The sequence below is a fragment of the Rhinichthys klamathensis genome, unplaced genomic scaffold (genome assembly GCF_029890125.1).
Source record: "Rhinichthys klamathensis goyatoka isolate OS25496 unplaced genomic scaffold, OSU_Roscu_1.1 h1tg000107l_1, whole genome shotgun sequence".
Taxonomy (NCBI): domain Eukaryota; kingdom Metazoa; phylum Chordata; class Actinopteri; order Cypriniformes; family Leuciscidae; genus Rhinichthys; species Rhinichthys klamathensis.
This window is the reverse complement of record NW_026606645.1, coordinates 1,996,560-2,019,966: the sequence shown is the minus strand read 5'-3', so window position 1 is coordinate 2,019,966 and position 23,407 is coordinate 1,996,560. Positions and strand designations below refer to the sequence as shown.

At 37.4% G+C, this 23,407-nt stretch overlaps 1 protein-coding gene across 6 annotated transcripts in view; it reads left to right on the top strand.

The window, feature by feature from the left end:
* The first annotated feature begins 5,591 nt into the window (after positions 1–5,591).
* Positions 5,592–23,407, top strand: part of kif16ba (kinesin family member 16Ba) — a 30,774-nt gene continuing 12,958 nt past the window's right edge. For 3 of the 6 annotated variants that reach the window (XM_056253613.1, XM_056253611.1, XM_056253609.1), the window contains exons 1-22: positions 5,592–5,909; positions 7,137–7,206; positions 7,303–7,416; positions 8,034–8,150; positions 8,278–8,375; positions 9,309–9,418; positions 10,839–10,981; positions 11,132–11,300; positions 11,400–11,531; positions 12,253–12,428; positions 12,550–12,615; positions 14,010–14,069; positions 14,170–14,289; positions 14,417–14,468; positions 14,756–14,893; positions 15,515–15,597; positions 16,645–16,733; positions 16,827–16,889; positions 18,017–18,049; positions 18,442–18,495; positions 19,516–19,717; positions 20,854–21,080. In XM_056253613.1, coding sequence (XP_056109588.1) covers positions 5,863–5,909; positions 7,137–7,206; positions 7,303–7,416; positions 8,034–8,150; positions 8,278–8,375; positions 9,309–9,418; positions 10,839–10,981; positions 11,132–11,300; positions 11,400–11,531; positions 12,253–12,428; positions 12,550–12,615; positions 14,010–14,069; positions 14,170–14,289; positions 14,417–14,468; positions 14,756–14,893; positions 15,515–15,597; positions 16,645–16,733; positions 16,827–16,889; positions 18,017–18,049; positions 18,442–18,495; positions 19,516–19,717; positions 20,854–21,080 — 2,363 coding nt within the window. In that variant the 5' untranslated portion in view covers positions 5,592–5,862. The remainder of the gene's footprint in view (positions 5,910–7,136; positions 7,207–7,302; positions 7,417–8,033; positions 8,151–8,277; positions 8,376–9,308; positions 9,419–10,838; positions 10,982–11,131; positions 11,301–11,399; positions 11,532–12,252; positions 12,429–12,549; positions 12,616–14,009; positions 14,070–14,169; positions 14,290–14,416; positions 14,469–14,755; positions 14,894–15,514; positions 15,598–16,644; positions 16,734–16,826; positions 16,890–18,016; positions 18,050–18,441; positions 18,496–19,515; positions 19,718–20,853; positions 21,081–23,407) is intronic. The other 3 variants (XM_056253615.1, XM_056253614.1, XM_056253612.1) reach the window with 2 other exon arrangements.

Below are 23,407 nucleotides of genomic sequence, written 5' to 3'. Positions count from 1 at the left end.
TGCATATTCATAGAACGCGTATACTAAATGAGTCAAGGGTGTAGAGCAGGGGTTCTCAAAGTCTATATTCAAAGGTCCAAATCTGAATTTTCATCAATGTCAAAGGTCCGATACTATGGGGGGGGGGGGGGGGGGGGGGGGGCTTACATGCGCTTCATGAGACACACACGCGCATTTGCACACACACGTAAGGTCTCTCGCTCTCTCCCTTTCTGCTGTACGCGCGCTGCACGGTTTGGAGCTCGCGAGCTCTAGATTCCGAGAGATTTGAACTAATTTGCGGGCATCAGGAGCCGCTATCAATATGCGGGAGACTCCTGGAACTTCCGGGAGATTTGGGCTATCTGTGAACGCATACCTCTCTGTCCAATCATCTTTGAAAACTCTATTTTCTTCGTCAACTTTTCTTTTCCTGGACAATGACATCCTCCACACCCATTCAAACGCTTACGCCGGGAAGTGTCGCGTCGTGGTCGCGCCCGATTACGTCAAAAGTCACACGCTCACTGGATGTCATGGCAACTAAATCACGGAGGAAAACTTTAAATATCTCGCCTTCGTTTTAATTTTGGACCATCATAAAAAATAAACAAATGATTTTAACATGCGTTTATCAAAATAGGAAATCCAGACTTTTAATCCCTTACACACAATTAGGGCTCTTGAAATACGAAATGGAGGCGGGTCCGGATTGAATTCCCTCCGGGTCCGGATCCGGACCGGAGTCCGGACTTTGAGAAGCACTGGTGTAGAGTTACATTCAAGTGTTAAGGCATGAATAAATTGTTTTTGTTTAGTTATTGCACCTAAAAGTTGTAACTTCTTCCTGAGTCTCTCCATCAGTTTCCGACTCCGGTTCAAACATGTGATGCTGAACACCGCTACGGACAATTTCTGACTTTTTGGCCGCGTGAGATTCTTCAGTTTTGCTGTCGCTGGAGGATCTGAAGCACGAGCTGTAAAGGCTCCGCCCTCTTCTGGAAAGGACCAGCAGCTCATTTGCATTTAAAGGGACACATACAAGAACGGCGTGTTTTTGCTCACACCCAAATCGGGGGGAAATTTGACAAGCTATAATAAATTATATGTGAGGGTATTTTGAGCTGAAACTTCACAGACACATTCTGGGAAACTAGAGACTTATATTACATCTTGTGAAAAAAGGGGCATAATAGGTCCCCTTTAAAGGGTTAATTCACCCCAAAATGAAAACTCTAATCTGAGAGCTGGATCACTCCTCCGGCTTCTTAAGGGATCGAAACTGACCGGCCCAAAAGTTATTAAAGACATCGTTAAAATAGTCCGAGTGACTACAGTGGCTCAATCTTAAGTTTATCAAGCGACGAGAATACTTTTTGTGCGCAAAAACAAACAAAAATAACGACTTTATTCAACTATTCATTTCCTTCTCTGTGGGCCTCGAGATTTCACGTAGTGAAACTACGCAAAGCTTCTGTGTTGCACGTCACGCATCACACACATGACCAGCGTCAGCCAATAGTGAGCCTGCGTGTGACGTGCAACACAGAAGCTTTGCGCAGTTTCACTACGTGAAATCTCGAGGCCCACAGAGAAGGAAATGAATAGTTGAATAAAGTCGTTATTTTTGTTTGTTTTTGCGCACAAAAAGTATAGCTGGGTTTCAGTCACGTGATTATGATGACGCGCGAAATTCAGATGGAGGGCAGGGAGTGAAGAGCGCAATGGACGAGATGGAGGAAAGTCCGTACTGTACTACTTTACACGCTATTACAAGAGAAAGATATAAACAAAAAATCAAACATATGTTGGACGTGATCCTTACGTTATGAAGAGGAGCGATTTTTCAACTAAATTGAAAGATTTTCCTGCCATCGAGGCGGTAGATATCAGCAACTACCTCGTCTTACAGACATACTTTGACTTTACAAAGTTTGGAAACGTTGCACGTTAACTTACATGTTACACAAACATAGCCACTTAAGTTGTATTAACTCCCCTTTGACGAAGTGATCACTGCACACACAGGCATTTTCCCATTCGGCTCCTCCCGACCGCAGACGTAGGCTAAGTTAGGTTTGCAAGCGGTTTTCACAGAGTTTTTCAGTCAATTTCTTGCATTTTCCCCCCTTATGAACAACAACTTTTGGTACACGATAAAAACTCCTCGTGGTTTGATCGATTTAAATAACCATAAACGACGCAAAACATAGGCATTTTGAGTTTGTTATAGAGCTTTCTAAATACAGCAAATCACTTCCTGCCCTCCATTTGCATTTCGCACCATGGCAACGCAGTGGCGTGACGTCATATGAAAACAAGCTATTCTCGTCGCTTGATAAACTTAAGATTGAGCCACTGTAGTCACTCGGACTATTTTAACGATGTCTTTAATAACTTTTGGGCCGGTCAGTTTCGATCCCTTAAGAAGCCTATGGAGGAGTGATCCAGCTCTCAGATTTCATCAAAAATATCTTAATTTGTGTTCCGAAGATGAACGAAAGTCTTACGGGGTTGGAACAACATGAGGGAGAGTAATTACTGACAGAGTTTTCATTTTGGGGTGAACTATCCCTTTAAGGTCAGTGGTTTCTGTCACATTCTTTATAGGCTCAATGAACTTTCGCACCGGAAGAACGTTTTCACAGTTCTCATAACTACTTTTTGGCATGTTCACACCGCAGAAACCGAATGCAACCAGGAAAAATGGCCCTAAGGTAAAATATTTTGTCCTTGGGGGACCTATAACTTTAGTTCTTATAACGTCCCGTTGCGAAAGCCTCTTAATAGTGTTAGTGTGAGACTTCCCGTCGCTCAAATCCCTTCTCTGTATTACAGAGCCTCCCTTAAAAGAATTAAACTCAGACGTGTCTGACTGTGCTATCCCGGTTTAGCTGACCTCTGCTGGGCTATCTGTGCCACATCCCATTGACGCACACAGACTAATTTAGGGATTTGGTGCGTGTCATGAGGGCGGGATGGGGCGAGGGTTATAAAGGAAGGGACACAGACCTCATGAATGGACGTGTGTCTCAGTGGAGCCTGAAACTTGACTGATATTACACTCAATTCAAGCCTGTGAAGCTATTCAACTTCAGTACCTTTAACTCTCCCGAAGGAAGAGCTATAGGTGAACTGGCGGGAATCATGGAGTCTGTGTCGCATACGTTACCTCGCGCAGAAGGATCCGTACCACGGAGAGCCCTAAAGGTCCCGGTTCGCGGGGCATCCTCACATTTCGTGGGCTCCGCCATCGTCATCCTCTCCTCTTACGCTGTAGCGACTCTGGCTATGAACTGTGGGAAAAAAATCCAGGATCAGCGAATGGGCACTTTAAAAAACTGAAGCAAGAACAGTTATGCAGGAGCACTTCAGCTCTAATGGCTCGTAATGGAATTGCTTTATAACTCTGTAGAGTCAGTTCATGTGTGTAGGAGCTGATGTTAAGAGTGTCTGCTGGCTCTGTCAGTGCTACTGAAGAAAAGTAACAACTAATAGAGCTGATATTATCCTCATGTTGTTTAAGTTTAAGCCCCGGGACAGCATGAATGGATTCAGGATGGCATCCGAGGAGGCATCATTCCTGTGGGCGGTCAGTGGGGAGAAGCAACAATATGTTTCACTACAATTTCACAAATTATTTTTTTTCTTCTGAATGTAACGTCTAGAGAGATCCATAACTAAAGAATTCATTTGTAAAGTTAATGTTTCATTTGCTATTTAGAAAATAAAGACATTTAATAATGTCATTATTTTTTTGTCTGTCCTTATTGATACATCTTGATTGAATAAAAAACAGTGTTATTTTAGTATTATTCATATTATAGCATATTATATTATATATAATACCATTGTAGTATTTATTCATATTTTGAATTAGCTTTCATTTTTAATTTTAGTTTAAGTTTTAATCATTTTGTTATGTGCTTCTGACATTTAATTTTTTTTTTTTTATATTTGGCTTTATTTTTTATTACAGTTTTAGTATTTTAAGTACTTCAAATTTACCCTTTTATTTGGGGTTTTCTTCTAGTATTTATATGTTATTTTATTGCAGCTTTGTTTCAATAAGAAAAACTAATTTTAATAGGATTAGTTAAGAATAACAACATTGATAAATACATATTTAATTCATTAGTGATTGTATGTTAAAAATGTGTCAAATATCTTATTCATTATAAGGTGCTATAATCTAATGCCTCACATTGTGCCCTCAATGAATAAAGTTAGAGAAAAGAGGCAACCTGCCACAGAGGTTTTAGAATAGAATAGAATAGAATAGAATAGAATAGAATAGAATAGAATAGAATAGAATAGAATAGAATAGAATAGAATAGAAACAAGATTTTCAGCCTGGGATTCAGTGAAGGTATAATGGTATAAAATAATTTCAACATTGACTAGAAGATGTGACCTGACTTGGGATAAATCATAGATTAGATAAATCAGGTTAAGGTTGTTATTGGTCTAATTACACGAAGGTACACGACCCAACTAATGAACACACTGTTATTATTGGATTAAATGCTAACCTATAAAGACTAAAGTAGAATAGACTAGAGCAGGGAAGATTAAAATAGCATATGACCATATAGACAAAAGCAGATCTTCATCATCATAATCATCATCATGAAAATATAAATGAATTAATAAAACGAATCCACATCCCCATTGTTACGTATTCGTTTCTGTAGAGGACTAGGAAAATTTGGCTATTAAAATGTTTTTTTGTTGTTGTTGTTGCACTAAACAAAAAAATGTCAAATAAATAAAGCTTTTTCCACAAGCTAGCAATTCATTGACAAGTCTCACATGTGCATGTCTACAGCACTTTATTTAGGCTATATGTAATATATTATGGTAATTTATTATGTTTTGTTTATTTTATTATTAAAGTTTTTCCATTTATGTTGTATTTATATATTCTGTACTAATATGTAGCCTATGTGTTATTCTAATAATAAATGTATATATTTGTAATGGTCATGTTAGCCGATAACCTCATATTTCTATTATTATTTGTAGCCTATTTGTATGCATTATTTGTATTATTATAACAGGTGTTTTTGTTCTAAAGTACATTAATTCATTTACATTTATCATCACATCATGGCTGCGACCCGAAATGTTAAAAATGCTGCCTTTGGAGAGCATCAAGGCACGTCCCAATCCAATGTTGGCTTCACTTTCTGTGTCCTGAAGACACCTGGTTGATTTTTGAAGGATCCTTCACTGCTTTTGATATCCCACAATCCTATAGGCTACTTTCAGTTTCAGGAGCTGAAAATAAAATAAAGATGGCGTTTGTACATTTTTGATCAACATTTTCCACTTCTGATGTCAATACTAGCGAGAAATAACTATTGTAGCCTAGTTATTACATTTTTTAATGTATATATTTTTGTCATTACAAGCGAAAAATGACTGTTCGAAACCAGTTTCGCGACTGAGGTACCTTCATGCGCAAACAAAGTCACTACCTGATAAGGAAGCGAGGAAACAAACAAGTCAGCAGCCTAGGTTTTCGGATGTGTTCTTGTCCCCGGCATAAACCCTGATAACTCCAGGCCGGCAGGTGGCAGTACCGCGTCTCATATGTGTTTTGTATGCCGCCCTACAGCCAGCAAAGAGCAGGACGTTGAGAATCACTCCGGGAAAACAATACGAACCAAACAACAGCGTCGGACACATACGCTTTTTTACATGATGACAGTTGAGTGAATACTAGACGATTGTTATCGGCTCCTCTCACGGACAGATTGATCTGTTTTTACGCGGATAGAGTCCCATCACCCGGAGCCGGTTACAGTAGTGTGTGCCAGTCACCCATGAGAAGTGACTGAAGTGAGTGTGTGTGGTGGTTCTGATCCTCAGGGATGTGTCATGGCATCGGTTCGGGTGGCAGTGCGGGTCCGGCCCATGAACAGACGGTGAGTAGGTTTCAAACACACTAATAAACTAATAAACCTGCACATTAACATGTCCTAGTAAATGTCGCAACAGCTGGGGAGTGAAATACATGACAGTGTCAGTGAAGCACAAGTATTAAACCCAACGTTAGTTAGCTGTATTTATTTTTAGCATTAATAATATAAACAATATTAATATTCCGTTTAATTATTTATTTCAATTTTATTATTATTGTTATGATTATTTTTGTCCATTGGGAAGTGTACATGACGCAGGCCAGATACGAACCTGACTGTCTCTGAGCGGATGGTTCCCCGCTGCGCCGTGACTCTGACCTCATCTGTGTGCGTCACACTCACGGTCAGAGTCAGCATGTCCATAATGCTGTCTTATTAGGCTGAGAGGTGTGATTTGTCACTGGAGTGTATTTAAAAGAACCAAAGAGATCAAAAAGTGAACCGGATTAAAATTGCCCAATTCTCTTATAAGTTTTGTTTATTGTTGTTGTTTTGTTTATCTTTTGTCAATTATAGTGCGCTCAAATCGATTAATCGCATCTAACATAAAAGTTTGTGTATATATGTGTATGTGTATACTGTACACACACACACACATTTTTATATATTTATACATTTTTATGTTAGATGCGATTAGACACGATTAATCGATTTGACAGTACATTATAATAATATAATATACAAAAAATACTATATATATAATATACAAATACTATAGTATATAAATACTATATAGTATACAAATACTATAGTAACAAAAACTTTGTAAAGGTTTTAGCACTTGTATAAAATAAAATAAAAAATCATTGACAACAAAGGTTAAATGGTCCTGAAAACAAATAGTCACACTTTTATTGTTCGCGGTCAAAAATGAATTCGCATTGGAAATGAATGAGAGACTATTGGAAAATATATATCATATAACAATTAAAAATTGTATTTTTGTGCATTTTTCATTACAATAAATGTAAAAAAAAAAATTACAACTTTTTTGAAGTTCACTTTTTAAAAACTTTTTTTCACTTCATCAATAAATAATCTGCAGTAAACTATTGCATAAATACAATTTAGTACTAAAAATAAAAATATCATTGAATTAAAACAAAATAAAAATCCGTGAACACGCGATTACCAGAAATCCATTTTTTTACACAGTGCAGATTTACACTGTCAATAATAAATGAAGTGCATAAATATGGTTTATTTATGTATTATTGATTTTTGGCCCAGGGAGAAAGACCTGTCTGCCAAATTCATCATCGAAATGGAAGGCAACAAGACCACGATCACCAACTTAAAAGTATGTTGTATTAAGCGACTCTAAATGATTGAGTTCCACAGAAAGTATCATTTTTATGCTTATTATTGTGTTGTTGTTGTTGTTTTTTTACGTCAGATACCAGATGGAGTGACTGGAGACTCTGTAAGAGAGAGAGCAAAGACCTTCACATATGATTTCTCTTACGACTCGTCGGACGGTAAAAACGGCAGCTTTGTGTCACAGGAGAAGGTCAGTGGAAATATGAACTATAACGTTTGTCATTTGCAGTCATCAGTTTGTTAATTAATCGTAAGCGCCCAGGCTGGGCGATTGATATTTATGCGTTTGCCCTTAAATTGCTTAAGCATAATTTAAAAACAAACAAATAAATAAATTAAAAAGAAACTATTTCAACCAAAAAACGGAATTTAAGAAGTAAAATAAGAAAAAAATCTAGTTAAAAATAATCAATGCATGTTTTCCACGCTGTTTTCACTATATGAACACAAGGAAAAACATAACCACGTTTAAATTATTGATATAAATGTTTGATCTTTTAAAAATTCCTGTCAGAGCATGAGCTGGACATTGCCTTCTTTTTTTTACTTTTATCTTTTACCGACAATACAAACGAATAGAGTTGAATCAGAGTTGACTGCAAAACACAGTTTGAACTGATTGATAAACACAGACTATTGAATCAGAGACGTTTGAATGCAGCATGAGTCGCTTTGTTTGGATGAAAGAGAATGTAAAAGAAATCGCTCTTAAAGCTCACTTGCTTGAAAGATCACACAACTAGTTTAATTACATGACTTAATGGCCAAATAAATATCATAATCACAATGCAAATTGTGTGTTTTCAGGTGTTTAAGGATCTTGGCACTGATGTGTTGAAGGCAGCATTTGAAGGATATAACGCTTGCATCTTTGCTTATGGCCAGACTGGATCGGGGAAGTCGCACACCATGATGGGAATGCCTGTAAGCTTCAAGCTCTTTTCTTTTTAGGTTTTGTCATTTCAAACATGCTTTAGTAAATGATTGTTCACCCTCGACTGCTTGTAGAATGTGTAACATTGGCTCTGAATCATGACTTGCTGTGCCGTAGGGTGACGTCGGGCTGATCCCACGGATCTGTGAAGGATTATTCAGCCGGATTTCAGGAATGACTCGGAGAGATGAAGCCTCTTTCCGTACGGAAGTCAGGTAAGTTGAGTTATGTGTGAAAATCAAGCGCTGTGTGATAGCTAAAACATGATTGATAAACAGCCACTCTTACAGACACAAATTAAAGAGGTCCTATTATGCCCTTTTACAAAGTCTTGATTTAGAGTTTGGTGTCCACTAGAAGAGGTTTTCATGCTTGAATGTTCAAAAAACACATTATTTTGCATATATTTGACATTGTTGCAGCACCTCTCTTCCCAGTCTGTCAGTAACGCTCTGTTTAGTTCCTGTCTCTATGAAGCTCCTCCTTCTGAAAAGCACAATGTGCTCTGATTGGTCGGCTGGATCAGTGTGTTGTGATTGGTCAATCACTTCGAGCGTGTTTGGGAAATGTAACGGCCCTTACCATAACCACGAGTTTCAACACACTACTAACTAACTCAACCAAGTCCCTTTATATGCGTATGCCTTGTGCAGGAATGATTTAAATGAGGAATATTGTGTCGTGTTCATTCCCGGAAGAAAACTCAAGACTACAATGGAGGCGTTTCAGGGAGTTCAGAAACAGTGTGCACTGATATAGGGAATAACTCCCTTTGGAGTGACTTTTTGCTTTGTAACTTCACAGATCTTGTTCATGCTCAAACATTACACACTAAAGAAAGTTGAAAATATAAGAAAGCATAACAGGTCCTCTTTAAAGGTGATGTGCACCATTAAGGGTAGCAAACAGAAGTGCATAAATATGACTGTGTTCAAGCAGTCCCCTGTCCCGAACTCATGCATTCATTGTTTTAGCCAGTGTTGCTCTGTCCACCCCAACTGACTCAAACAAACAGATTGCAATTGCATTTGGCGCCACTAGGAGCACAGAAATGATACACTTCATGTTTACGTCTTTAAAGTGTAGACCAGTTGCTGTTTGCGTACAGAAAACCTGTTCTTACTCTTACATTTTGGTTATGCTGGAAGCTATTTGGAGATTTACAACGAACGGGTGCGGGACTTGTTGAGGAGAAAGATGGCTAAGACGTATAACCTCAGAGTTAGAGAGCATCCTAAAGAGGGACCCTATGTAGAAGGTAAGACCAGGACTTCAAACCTTAACCAAATCAATGCATACATCATACAAATAGTCACAATAGTAAAATTTCAGTAGTCCAAATACTAATGAAGTTTTTTCGATTTGCATACTGATTTCAGTGTCACAGCAAAAATGCATATGTTATAGATAACACTCCTATAATAAGAAAAAAAAATAAACATTAATATAAATAACTCATTACCCAAAACAGCCATGTAGCCTTTTAGTAGTGTTTAATTAAGTAAACATTGCTTGAAGTACTAGTTTAAGTAAATATGAAATAAATATTGAGTATAAATATCGCAATATAAATTACACGAGTATAAATTGTAATCGTAAGTGAATTTTAAGAACATGTTAAGTAAATATTGAGAAAATATTGCAATATACTGTATATATTACATGAGAATATATTGTAATTTTGAGAGAATTTTAAAGGAGCTGTATGTAAGAAATGTATTTCAATTAATCATAAAATGGCCCTGAAATGTCACTAGAAATTAAGAAATCATGTACATTTCAAATACTTATATCACTGACAACAGTAGTCTGGCCAGGATATTGTCATTTAAAAAGTGCAGTTGCAGCCCTCAACTGATGTTGATGTTGTCATGTTGTGTTTTGGTCTGATGCTCCACCCTCCACCTATCTACCAATCACGAAGTCAGTAGTGTTGCGGCATCCGGGTTGCCAGCTCTGCTCTAGTTACCACAGCTGCAGCTCGTCACGATCCTGCTGGATCCTGCAGCCGATCTGGCAACCTCGAGTCAGGGGGGAGGGGGAGGGGATACACCACTCTACAGTAATTTGACAGTGATTGCAGTACTAGTTTTGGCCACAACCTTACATACAGCTCCTTTAAGTAAATATTGCAGTATCATGTGATTGTGAACATGTAAATATTACAATAAACACTGAGTAAACATTGAAAGTCAATGTTGCAATAGTATGTAAACATTGAGTAAATATTGCATTATTATGTAAACTGCATAAACTAAGTAAATGTTGCATTATCATGTAAATATTGAGTAAATATTTCTTACATTTTTCAGTATTAAGTAAACATTGAGTAAATATTATAATATCAAGTAAACATTGAGTAAATATTATAATATTAAGTAAATATTGAGTAAATATTTAAATACTGCATATTAAATAGTTAGAAAAATATTGCAATATCATGTAAACGTTATGTAAATATTGCATTATCATGTAAATGGTGAGTAAATATTTACAACAATTTGCAATATCAAGTAAACATTGAGTACATTTTACAATATTAAGTAAATATTGAGTAAAGTTTACAATATTAAGTAAATATTGAGTAAATATTACAATATTGCAGTTGAAGTTGCATTGGAAGGTGTGTGTATTTGTAGCCCCTGTGAGTTGTGACAGTTCTTCCTCACTGGTTTCAGACCTGTCAAAGCACCTGGTGCAGAACTACAGCGATGTGGAGGAGCTGATGGAGGCGGGAAACATCAACCGCACCACAGCCAGCACCGGCATGAACGACACCAGTAGCCGCTCGCACGCCATCTTCACCATCAACTTCACACAGGTGACTAACGCATCACACATGGACACATGGGTCTTTGCCGGAGAATGTGCATTTGCATGAGCTGAATCATCCAGCTAAAGAAACAAGATTCTAGTAAATGCTATTAAAGCAGTAATATCATACATTTTGTCATTATTCCCTTCTTCTCAGGCTAAGTTTGATGCTGAGATGCCGAGTGAGACGATCAGTAAGATTCATCTGGTGGATCTGGCAGGAAGCGAGAGGGCCGACGCCACCGGGGCCACTGGTGTCCGGCTCAAAGAGGGCGGCAACATCAACAAATCACTGGTCACTCTGGGAAACGTCATCTCCGCCTTGGGTGAGAGGAACTGTTGTGCCCTATCGCTCTTCTGGTGCAAATGCCACAAATGTAGTCTCTGTTGATTGGTATTCTGACGGCTCCTTCTGTGTTTTGAAGCTGATCTGTCTCAGGAAGGAGGGAACAGTCATTTGAAGAAGAAGCAGGTGTTTGTTCCTTACAGAGACTCGGTGCTCACATGGCTCCTGAAGGACAGTCTGGGAGGAAACTCAAAAACCATCATGATCGCTAGTGAGTGAGCAATCATGTGACACTCAATCTTATGTGCACTTCTAAATCTCATGTAAAAAATTGGCCTTTTTAGAGTCATAATGCGATAAATGCGATAAACACTGCTGTTCAAAAGTTTGAGGTTGCTAAGATTTTTGAAATAAGTCTCTTTTGCTCATCAAGGCTGCATTTATTTGATCAAAAACAGTAAAACTGTGAAATATTATTAAAATTCAAAATAACTGTTTTCTATTTGAATATATTATAAAATGTTTTGATTTCTTGTTTTTATATTTATTCCTGTGATATATATATATATATATATAATCATTACTCAGTGTCACATGATCCTTCAGAAATTATTCTAATTTGATGATTTGATGTTCAAGAAACATTTCTCATTATTATCAATGTTGAAAAAACAGTTGTGATGCTTCATATTATGTGGAAACGTCATACATTTTTTCAAGATTCTTTGATGAATATAAAGAACAGCATTTTTATTTGTGAAAATGTTTTTGTAACATTATAAATATCTTCACTGTCTCTTTTGGTAAATTTAATGCATCATTGGGGGTAAAAAATTATAAATTTCTTTTAAAAAATCCTACCGACCCCAAACTTTTGAACCAAAAAGAACCAAGCTTAAACAACAACTGCATAATAACATGAATACATAAAGTATTTCTGAGGCATATGCCTACTGTGAGATCTTACCATATTTGCAAATATCTTTGTCCAGCGATATCGCCTGCGGACGTCAACTACGGTGAGACGCTGAGCACTCTGCGCTATGCTAACCGTGCCAAAAACATCATCAACAAACCCACGATTAATGAAGATTCCAACGTTAGACTTATCCGAGAACTGCGGGCGGAGATCGTTCGGCTGAAAGCGCTGCTCGTGCAGGGAACTCAGGTCAGAACGTAGTTAACTTTTAATTAACTTTAGACTGGAACTGCCTAATAATCTTAATTTCTTACCTCAGTATCAGTTTTATTAATTGTTTTTATTTGCTATTATATTGTGTCATTTTCAGATAGCGCTGCTCGATTCCCCCACAGCGTTAAGTATGGAGGAGGAACTGCATCATAATGAAGCCAGGGTAACATACACACTTTCATAATCACATGGCAACAGCTCCTGAACAGTCTCTGCAATCGCAGCTGATGCCGTCGCACTGAAGAAGCGCTTTCTAAATGTACTCGTTGTCATAAGCTCAAGTCCATTATGTGCTGGACAGTAGGCTAAACCTTCGCTAATACAGGGCTTGATGCTTACTTTTTCCCAAGCAGAACATATGCACCTAATTTGAAAAATTTAGGAGAGCATAAAGAACTTGCGTGCACTTAATTGATCAAATAATATTTTTTTCCTTAATAAATGGATAAGATGAGAGATTTACAATTTAATTATTTATTTTATTTGAATACAAACTAGGTTTCATAGTTTATGGTTACGTATGGTTCCCCATAATATGGAAGTCAATGAGTTCCATCAACTGTTTGGTTACAGTCATTCTTCAAAATAGCTTCTTTTGTGTTCAGCAGAAGATAGAAATGATGTATTTTCTATTCTAAACATCAAATTAAATTCCAGATACAGTTTATTTTGTAACTGAAATACCAATAATAATCAGAAAAAAAAATGTTGTGCATAATGTGGGACTTTTAATTATAAACAAGCCTGAAATACACTAGGACTCTTATTTTGAAATCATTGAAACATATGAGGGAGATAAAGGCTACGTCTAAAAATTTATGCAGCTGACTATCAGGAAGTGATTTTCTAGGCATCGTTTGTGCATGAAGGTTCCTCACGAAACTGATTTTGGTGATCTACGGCAAAATAGAGCGAGCTTTGGTGATAACTAAGCGAATATTTAATTAGTACCGTAGTCATTTCCCGCTGGAAATGACATCAGAAGTGGAAAATGTTGGTCAAAAACATACATTTACACACAAAACTGACCATCAACATCAGCAACAGTCCCTGTTTAGTAAATCTGTCCCCCCTGTTGGCAGAAATGTTCATTGATTGTGAACTGCTCTGAAACCACGAGCCTGTAGAACGTGCAACAGTGATGTGTTTTCACTTTGAACGTGCAGCACTCACATTTATTTAATGAAATCATTATCACATTAAGCCATATCACAAATCCTGCTGTCCTGGCCAAAATGTAAGACTTCTTAAAATGATTTAAGATATTTAAGACCTTTAATGACCTTAATTTTTTTTTTAAAAACTGACTTTTTTTAAAGACCCATGGGGACCTACTACTACTTACTGTAAGTACTCGTAAATAATCAAATATATAGTTTGCCCACATCTATTTTTAGTCGCAAATGAAATTCTTGCACTGTCAAGCCCTGTAATAAACGCTGTGTATTCTCTATCAAATGGACTATAATAGGCCCAGTATGCCTTGTGATGAAATCAAATGTAGGCTTTGGCAGGATATGAAACGCACACCGTCTTGAGCATGTTTTTCTGGCGCAGGTGTTGGAGCTGACCAAGGAATGGACGAACAAATGGAATGAAACCCAGAACATCCTGAAGGTTTGTTGCAGTGATCACACAGCTGTCACACCAGCGCTAATGTTTGCCTCCTCATCCACCGAGCCAGACGTTGAGTGTTTATGATGTGTGTGTTGAACAGGAAGAAACTCTTGCTCTGAGGAAGGAGGGAATCGGAGTGATCCTGGACTCCGAGCTTCCTCATCTTATCGGGATTGATGATGATCTTCTCAGCACCGGCATCATTCTCTATCATTTAAAGGTAATGGACATTAGAGTTTGTGCGGTCAGCTCTAATTTTAGCCACTGCATCTAAATGTATTCATCCGCCTGTAGTTCACAGTAGAGTGTGTATTGAGTGAATGTGATTGGCTTGTGTCTGTTTACAGGAGGGAAGGACATACGTTGGCCGTGATGATGCCACTAATGAACCGGACATCAGTGAGTTTGCGGTCTCATGTGTTTTCATTGACTGAACTCTCTCTCCTTCAGTTTCCATTTAAACATCCTATGCATCATATCATGTCATTTAGATTTCTTTAAATTTCATGTGAATTCCATCCTTAAATATCCTTAATATTGAAAGTATAATTCTGCATCCTGTTTGCTGCCTAAATTGAACTTCAGATTGAATTGAAATGCAATTTTTGATTGGCACAACCCTGTTATTATCATTCATAAAGCCCCTCTCTCTCTCTCTCTCTCTCTCTCTCTGTGTGTGTGTGTAGTTCTTCATGGTCTGGGTCTGGAGAGTGAGCACTGTCTGATAGAGAATCGGAACGGAACGGTCACTCTCATTCCTCTGAATGACGCTCAGTGTTCGGTCAATGGAGTTCAGATCACTGAGAACTGTCAGCTCAACCAAGGTCACATATATAATATAACCCTTTCTCACATTGCAAACTACAATCTTATCAAATCAGGATTCTCATTGTCTAAGGCAAGGCACCACAAGTGAATATGGTCAAAATCCAAACCGATAGACATCACTATATAGTCCCTCCAGTTTTTCGCCAACCTGCATAATTCAGAACAGAATTCTGAACATTGGATAAAGTTATGCTCAAAATTCAGGTTTCATTTTTTTTTCAGAGGAGATTTTAGATTTCTTTTCATCTCTCCATAAATCAGAAAATACTGTCAACAGCCAGAAAATATAAAATACATTAAACATAAAAATAAAAAACATTTTCACCATGTTTTTAGGAATAAAATGCGAATATAAATCAGGCGAATTATACATGAACAATCCCCTCTGAAAAACCTTCAGAATATAAATAGGACTAAAACTAGTTTAAGTGAGAATGATATTTTTTGAGTTTGTATTGTAAATTGAATCCTACAGATAGATAAAGTGTTATAAAATAAGCTCTTAAATGTGTATTGGTTTTTTTTTGTCCGCTAGTCTGAAAGAGTGCAAAATAGCCCACAGTAGTTTTGCTTAAGTGGCTTTCGAGCACTTTAATAAGTGCGTTTGTGTTTCTCAGGTGCTGTCATTCTCCTCGGCAGAACCAATATGTTCAGATTTAATCATCCTAAAGAGGCGGCTAAACTACGAGAGAAGAGAAAGGTGAGAGAAGTTCACACATGAAACTTCAGCATTAGACACACGTTTGTTGAAGTCGGCGTGAAACGGATGTTGCGATAGTCATTTTTTCCCCCTATTGTGACGTATGTCTAAGTGAAACGGCAGCTTGAATAAGAACAAATGTAGGGCGGGGCTTGATTTAGTCCGTGGGGAATTGATTGGATGGTTGTGGTTTGCTATTGGTGGATCTCATGTGAGTGACAGGAGGCCCCGCCCTCACGCCAGTAAACGCATCATCAGAGAAGAAATGAGATGATCTGCGAGAGGGAGGGGAAGTTATTTTGATTAAAGATTACGAGGCACATGAATTTAAAAAAAAAGTAAAAGGAATGATGTACTGCAATATTACATAAGTAGGTATTGTCCATTTTGATTTCATGGTGACTTTAATGACACGGTAATAAAACACAAAGTATTATAAATGTACATTAATACAAAAAATGTTTTATTTGATAGCCAACGGAATATTATAATATATATATAATATGAATTTAAAAAATAATGATATGCACAGATTTATATTAAAGGAGCTGTATGTAAGATTGTGGCCAAAACTAGTACTGCAATCACTGTCAAATTACTGTAGAGTGGTGTATCCCCTCCCCCTCCCCCCTGACTCGAGGTTGCCAGATCGGCTGCAGGATCCAGCAGGATCGTGACGAGCTGCAGCTGTGGTAACTAGAGCAGAGCTGGCAACCCGGATGCCTCAACACTACTGACTTCGTGATTGGTAGATAGGTGGAGGGTGGAGCATCAGACCAAAACACAACATGACAACATCAACATCAGTTGAGGGCTGCAACTGCACTTTTTAAATGACAATATCCTGGCCGGACTACTGTTGTCAGTGATATAAGTATTTGAAATGTACATGATTTCTTAATGGCTAGTGACATTTCAGGGCCATTTTATGATTAATTGAAATTAATTTATTACATACAGCTCCTTTAAATTGCAATATTCCATAAAATAAATAAGAATTGTCAATTTTGATTACATGGTGACTTTAATGCTCTTCCTGTTCTCCAGAGCGGCCTCCTAACCAGTCTGAGCTTATCCATGTCTGATCTGTCCAAATCCTGTGAAAACCTCTCCACAGTCATGCTGTATAACCCTGGGTAAGCCATTGCCTGTGTGTGTGTGTGTGTGTGTGTGTTAGAGCGAGTGGTAGCTTCCTCTTCCTCAGCCCTCCTCCCTCTCTTCCTTCCCAGGAGCCTCCTCTTCCCTCCTCTCTCCATCCTCCACTCTCTTCATGCCCTCCGGCGCCATTGCTGGTACCGCTGATGCCCAGTGCATTAAAACAGCTGACAAAAACACTAATGCAAACCCCGCTTGGCAGATCGCCAGAGACCCTTCCCCAAAAACAGACACTAGGGATGCACGATATATCAGTGACCATATTGGTATATAGGATAATGCATATTTAGAAGTCTTCTAAAATTATGAATTGGACAAGTACACAATAATGATCACCAACAGCCAATAACATTTCAGTTGAAAAGTATATATTTCAAATAAATGCTGTTCTATTCATCAAAGAATCCTGGAAAAAAAAATGTATCACGGTTTCTGCAAAAATATGAAGCAGCACAACTGTTTTCAACACTGATAATAATAATAATAAATGTTTCTTGAGCAGCAAATCAGCATATTAGAATGATTTCTGAAGGATTATGTTTACAAGAAGCTGTATACCAAATTTTTGAGAATCGTTGCAGAAGTTGCACCATTACGATTGATTAATCTAAACTATTGCCAGTGGTTTGATTTGGCCAGTAATGGATGAAATTTTTTTTTCTAGTGTGCCAGGTTTCAAAAGTACTAAACACATATGCATCAATTTTGCTGTACATATTTTAATATTTTTATGCTTGATTTCAAGCATGTATAAGTTTAGGTTGGCTGCTCTAGTGAGAAAACCTGTTTACAATAATAAAAACCACCATAGATTTATCGACTATAAACTTTTATATATATATATATATATATATATATATATCGATGCATCCCTAATAACAACAAAACGCATGTTGTCTTTTTGCATTGTCAGATTAATAGAAGGATGCACAGTAGAAATGAGTTTCATGATGGTTTTGCTGGTGAGGTTCGGATCTGCGATCACGCATGATGATTGGCCTGTAAAACCCTCAGCAGTTGTGATGTCATGGGCGATGACCTGCTAATACACCAACTTCATGTCATGAATGAACGCCAACCACTCACTTTTTACACAACTAAGTGGTTATTTTATTTACATTTTTTGAGTTTTTTATTTATTAAAAAGAGTTTAGAGCATTTATTCTTTTGAGTTGTCTTTAAATAAAGTTCATTCAGACTAATAGCTAGGATTTGTGCGGCAGTATTTGGTAACATTTCCTCTTTCTGAACTTCTTCATGGCAGTCTCTTCACTGAAAAGGGTCCCATCTTTCTCAGGTAGAACCAAAGCACAACTAGTGTTCTCATGTTAACTGTCGTGTTTTATATATATCATCAGTATGTGTGGGTTCAGTCTCTGCATTTCTCGTTCATGATGCTTGTGAGGAGCACATCATCATCTTCATAATACTTTAGTTGAACGTGTGTCTCCATCTCTTTATTTTAAGTTGTGTATTCTGCAGCATGTGCTTATAGTTGCAGCGCATGCAATGTGACTGATGGATGTTCATAATAATGCAGACCCTCATCCCATGTGCTGGTGTGAGTTTGCTGTGGTGTGTGTGTGTGTGTGTGTGTGTGTGTGTGTGTGTGTGTGTGTGTGTGTGTGTGTGTGTGTGTGTGTGTGTGTGTTCTAAGGGTGGAAACTAATTATCTCTTAAATGTTCCAGACTGGAGTTTGAGAGGCAGCAAAGAGAAGAACTGGAAAAACTGGAAACTAAAAGGTGCGTCTTGTGACTTATCAAATATTAATATATGCAAAACACGAATCGTAATTGACATAAAGCAGTCCTGCCCACTAATTTACAGTTAGTCTAGCATTTTATCCAAATTAGCGTATGCAAAAACACAAAATTATCGGTAACGTTTTACAATAATGTTTTTGTTATCATTAGTTTACTACTTTAGTTAACACGAACTAACAAGAAGCAATACTTCTACGGCATTTATTAATCTTAGTTAATGTTAATTTCTGCATTTAGTAATATACGGTATATTTAAAATCAAACGTTTTACCTGATAACATTAGTTTACTGTATTGTGAACTAACATGAACAAATTGTATTTTTATAAAAGTCCCCCTGTTTTGAAAATCAAGCTTTTAAGGTTGTTTATATTTCTATGTGGTGTTTTTTAATAAGTTTTAAGACAAATCATGTGTAAATTCATAAGTCGACAGCATTGCTGAGTATTCTCTCCTTAAAACTGCAGTGAACCAAAGACAGTCTCAAAAACACGGTTTGAAAGCGCTGGTGTTTCTGACATCACACACTACCTTGTAACCAATCAGATCAACGTGTGATCGTCAACGAGTGGATCTCTGAGCTGGAGTGAGTGAGTGGAGGCGGGGCTCATTTGCATATTTATAGAAACGCGTATATTAAATGAGGCAAGGGTGAAGAGTTACATTCGAGCTATTTTAAGGAAAAACATTTTAAATATGTCATTTTGGTGATTTTAAGGGATACAATTATTGACTGCAGGGGGACTTTAACTAACATTAACAAAATGCTGTAAAAATATGTTAACAAATGAGAAAGTGTTTCCAAATTACCAAATCGAGCTGCATCAATACATCTACAGTGATATATAGCGGAATCTCAAGGTATATACTTTGCAAATTCTACCAAAAATCATGCAAAATACAGTTTTATGGATATGTAATATATATTTATGTTAAATTTTTATTTTTGGGCCCTTTGGTCTGTCCAATCACCATCCTTCCCTTTGTTTTTTTGGTTCAGGCGGCTGATAAAAGAGATGGAGGAGAAGCAGAAGTGTGAGAAGGCGGAGCTTGAGCGCATGCAGCAGGAGGTGGCGTCTCAGAGGAAGGAGTCCGAGCAGGTGCAGCTGCGCATACGCAGACAGGAGGAGAGTCTGCGCAGACGCAGTCAGGACATCGAGAGCCGCCTCAGGGACTTGATCGCTGAGAAAGAGCGATTCCAGGTCAGACTGCTGTTTAGGTTGTCAATTTTAATAACAAGACAATATGAAGAGTTTGGTTCCAAAACGCAATAAATCCATTTAGATTAATTTGAGTAAAAATGTGTTTTCTTTACCAAGAAAGTGGAAAGATGAAAACCACTATTTTCTGTTTCAAACTTTCACATAGCATTTGTAGGTCATAATAACCAAAAAAAAAATTAAATCCAGGTTTTGATTTTCAAAGATTTATTATAAAAACGGATTATTTTTTTCCCCAAAATGCAATAAATCCATTTTCTTTCTTTTTTTAATCAAAATGCAAATAATCCATTGAATCAATATAAAAGGTTTTTTTTTTTTCATATTGAAACTGTTGAAAAAACACAACAACGTAAGTTTATTAGTAGAATATTTTTATTAAGAACTGTAAAGACGATTGAAAACATTTTTCCTCCTCCCGAGTGCCTCATCTTCTTAATCTTCTCACGTAAATGATTCGATTTCGATGCCTTACGTTTCTAACCCACCGCAGAAACAACCACAGGTTCATCAATGCCGGCAAAATTATTCATTTTTTTGTTTGTTTGTTGATCGAAAAGTACAAAATAGATAAGAAAAACTAGGAAGCCGGGTGTATTTAAGGCGCTGCCGTTACTGTTTACATTGCGTGGAATGGTGCATTGTGATTGGTTGAGAGCGGATATATCGCATTCTGCAGAGAAGGGAGACTGGCGTTTGTCGCGGTTTGGAAAGAAAGGGAGAAAACATAACAATATCGCATTTTACTTAAAATTAAACATTGACTTTTCAATACCAACCAGATACAATACTGATTTTTGCAGTAACTAATTTTTTTTTTAAATGGCGTTTATCGCGTTTTGGAACCAAACTCAAACCAAACATATTTTATTGCCATAATGATGGAATTCTTCTGTTCTTCCTGCTGATAAAATCATAACAGTTATTTCTCCACAAGGCAACACATAAACGCATTAATTTGTACTTGGGTACGTTTTTGCCGAGCCATTTCCACACTAAGAGCCAAAATTCACCTCAGACAAGAGTTTAAATCGAAACGATGCTTTCTTATAAACCCTCTTTTGAATGTCAAGGCAGACTTCTTTATATGCTATAATGCTAATGTCTGTTTTGTTCAGGAGGAGAGACACAGAGAGCAGAAGGAGCAGGAACAGCAGAAGCAGAGGAGATTACAACCGAAGCAGAAGCTGGAGGAGAAGGAGGTGCAGGAGGAAGATCTGGAGGAGGAGGAGGACAAGACTCAGGGCCAGCGAGAGCAAGCAGAACAAACCGAGCTCTTCCGTGAGCTGGAGCGGCTCAAAAGAGAGCGGGAGGAGCAGGCCGTCAAACTTAAGCTAGAACGCAGGTGAAAAAGAAAAACACTTTTATCTGTTTATCTATTTTTAATTATTCAACTAGTCTGTGAAAAGGTGAAAGCAATCCGAACTAAATTGCAGAAAAGTTTTGTTTTTAATTATTTAAAAATGTAAATCTTTTTTTTTCTTTTTTTTTTACTTTACAAAAATAAAACTAATAATAATATTAGTAGAATAAATTATTTTATTGAATTATTATAATACATTAAATAATTAAATTAATAATAGTAATTTAAAAATAAAATTTTATTTAATTATATATATATATATATATATATATATATATACAGCGGGGGAAATAAGTATTGAACACGTCACCATTTTTCTCAGTAAATATATTTCCAAAGGTGCTACTGACATGAAATTTTCACCAGATGTTGATAACAACCCAATGAATCAGTACATACAAAGAAACCAAAACAAATAAGCTCAGAAATTAAGTTATGTGTAATAATATGAAATGACACAGGGAAAAAGTATTGAACACATGAAGAAAGGGAGGTGCAAAAAGGCATGGAAAGCCAAGACAACAGCTTAAAACTATTAGTAATTAAAAAGCAATCCAACCCCCTGTCCGTGCACATTAATAACAGCTGGTTCAGTCCCAACGGATGGCCTACAAAAAGGTCTCATTGCCAAGGTGTCACACAAGACACATCTCATGATGGGTAAAAGCAAAGAGCTGTCTCAAGACCTTCGCAACCTAATTGTTCCAAAACATAATGATGGCATTGGTTATAGGCACCATTCTAAGCTTCTGAATGTTCCAGTGAGCGCTGTTGGGGCCATAATACGGAAGTGGAAAGACAATCATTTCACCATAAATTTGCCTCAACCACTGCTCCTCGCAAGATTTCAGATAGAGGAGTGAAAAGAATAATCAGAAGAGTTGTCCAAGAGCTAACACCAAGGTGTATGGCGTTTTTAGGGTAATGTGCAGTGCCATTTCTCCTCCAAACATGGTGTGTATTATGGCATCCAAACAATTCAATTTTGCTCTCATGTGACCACACTAAATTCTCCCAGTATTTCCCTGGCTTTTCCAAATGTTGTGCAGCAAACTTTAAACGAGCTTCAACATGCTTTTTTTCTTCAGTAATGGAGTCTTGCGTGGTGAGCGTGCATACGGGCCATGGTGGTGGAGTGCATTACTTACTGTTTTCTTTGAGAACACAGTACCTGCTATCTGCAGGTCTTTTTGAAGCTCTCCACAAGTGATCCTTAGCTCTTGGACAACTCTTCTGATTATTCTTTTAACTCCTCTATCAGAAATCTTGCGAGGAGCAGTGGTTGAGGCAAATTTATGGTGAAATGATTGTCTTTCCACTTCCGTATTATGGCCCCAACAGCGCTCACTGGAACATTCAGAAGCTTAGAATGGTGCCTATAACCAATGCCATCATTATGTGTTGGAACAATTAGGTTGCGAAGGTCTTGAGACAGCTCTTTGCTTTTACCCATCATGAGATGTGTCTTGTGTGACACCTTGGCAATGAGACCTTTTTGTAGGCCATCCGTTGGGACTGAACCAGCTGTTATTAATGTGCACGGACAGGGGGTTGGATTGCTTTTTAATTACTAATAGTTTTAAGCTGTTGTCTTGGCTTTCCATGCCTTTTTGCACCTCCCTTTCTTCATGTGTTCAATACTTTTTCCCTGTGTCATTTCACATTATTACACATAACTTAATTTCTGAGCTTATTTGTTTTGGTTTCTTTGTATGTACTGATTCATTGTGTTGTTATCAACATCTGGTGAAAATTTCATGTCAGTAGCACCTTTGGAAATATATTTACTGAGAAAAATAGTGACGTGTTCAATACTTATTTCCCCCGCTGTATATATATATATACAGTACACACCAATAAAACTAGTATATTTACTTTTACATAACACTACATTTAAATATATATATATATATATATATTAGGGCTGTCAGTTAAACGCGTTATTAACGGCGTTAACGCAAACCCATTTTAACGGCGTTAATTTATTTATCGCGTGATTAACGGTCTTTTTGGCCTAGCAAACTTTGTAGTTTTTTTCACATGCTTTTGCAACAGGACGCGGCATGCGCGGTTTCAATTGATTAATTTCAATGGCTTGGGCCGCGCGAGGACGTTTTGTTGCTTCGTCGACCAAAACGCAAGCGGATCTAGCTAGACCGGAAACAAAACAACAGGCACGCCACACACACTTGTTTGGGCTTGCGAGCCAGCCAAATAGTTGGTTAACGTTACGTTTTGAGTGGATGACAAGCGCGAGACGCCGAAATGGACGCCAATAAGATTCTGAATGGAAAGTTTACTTTTAAAAA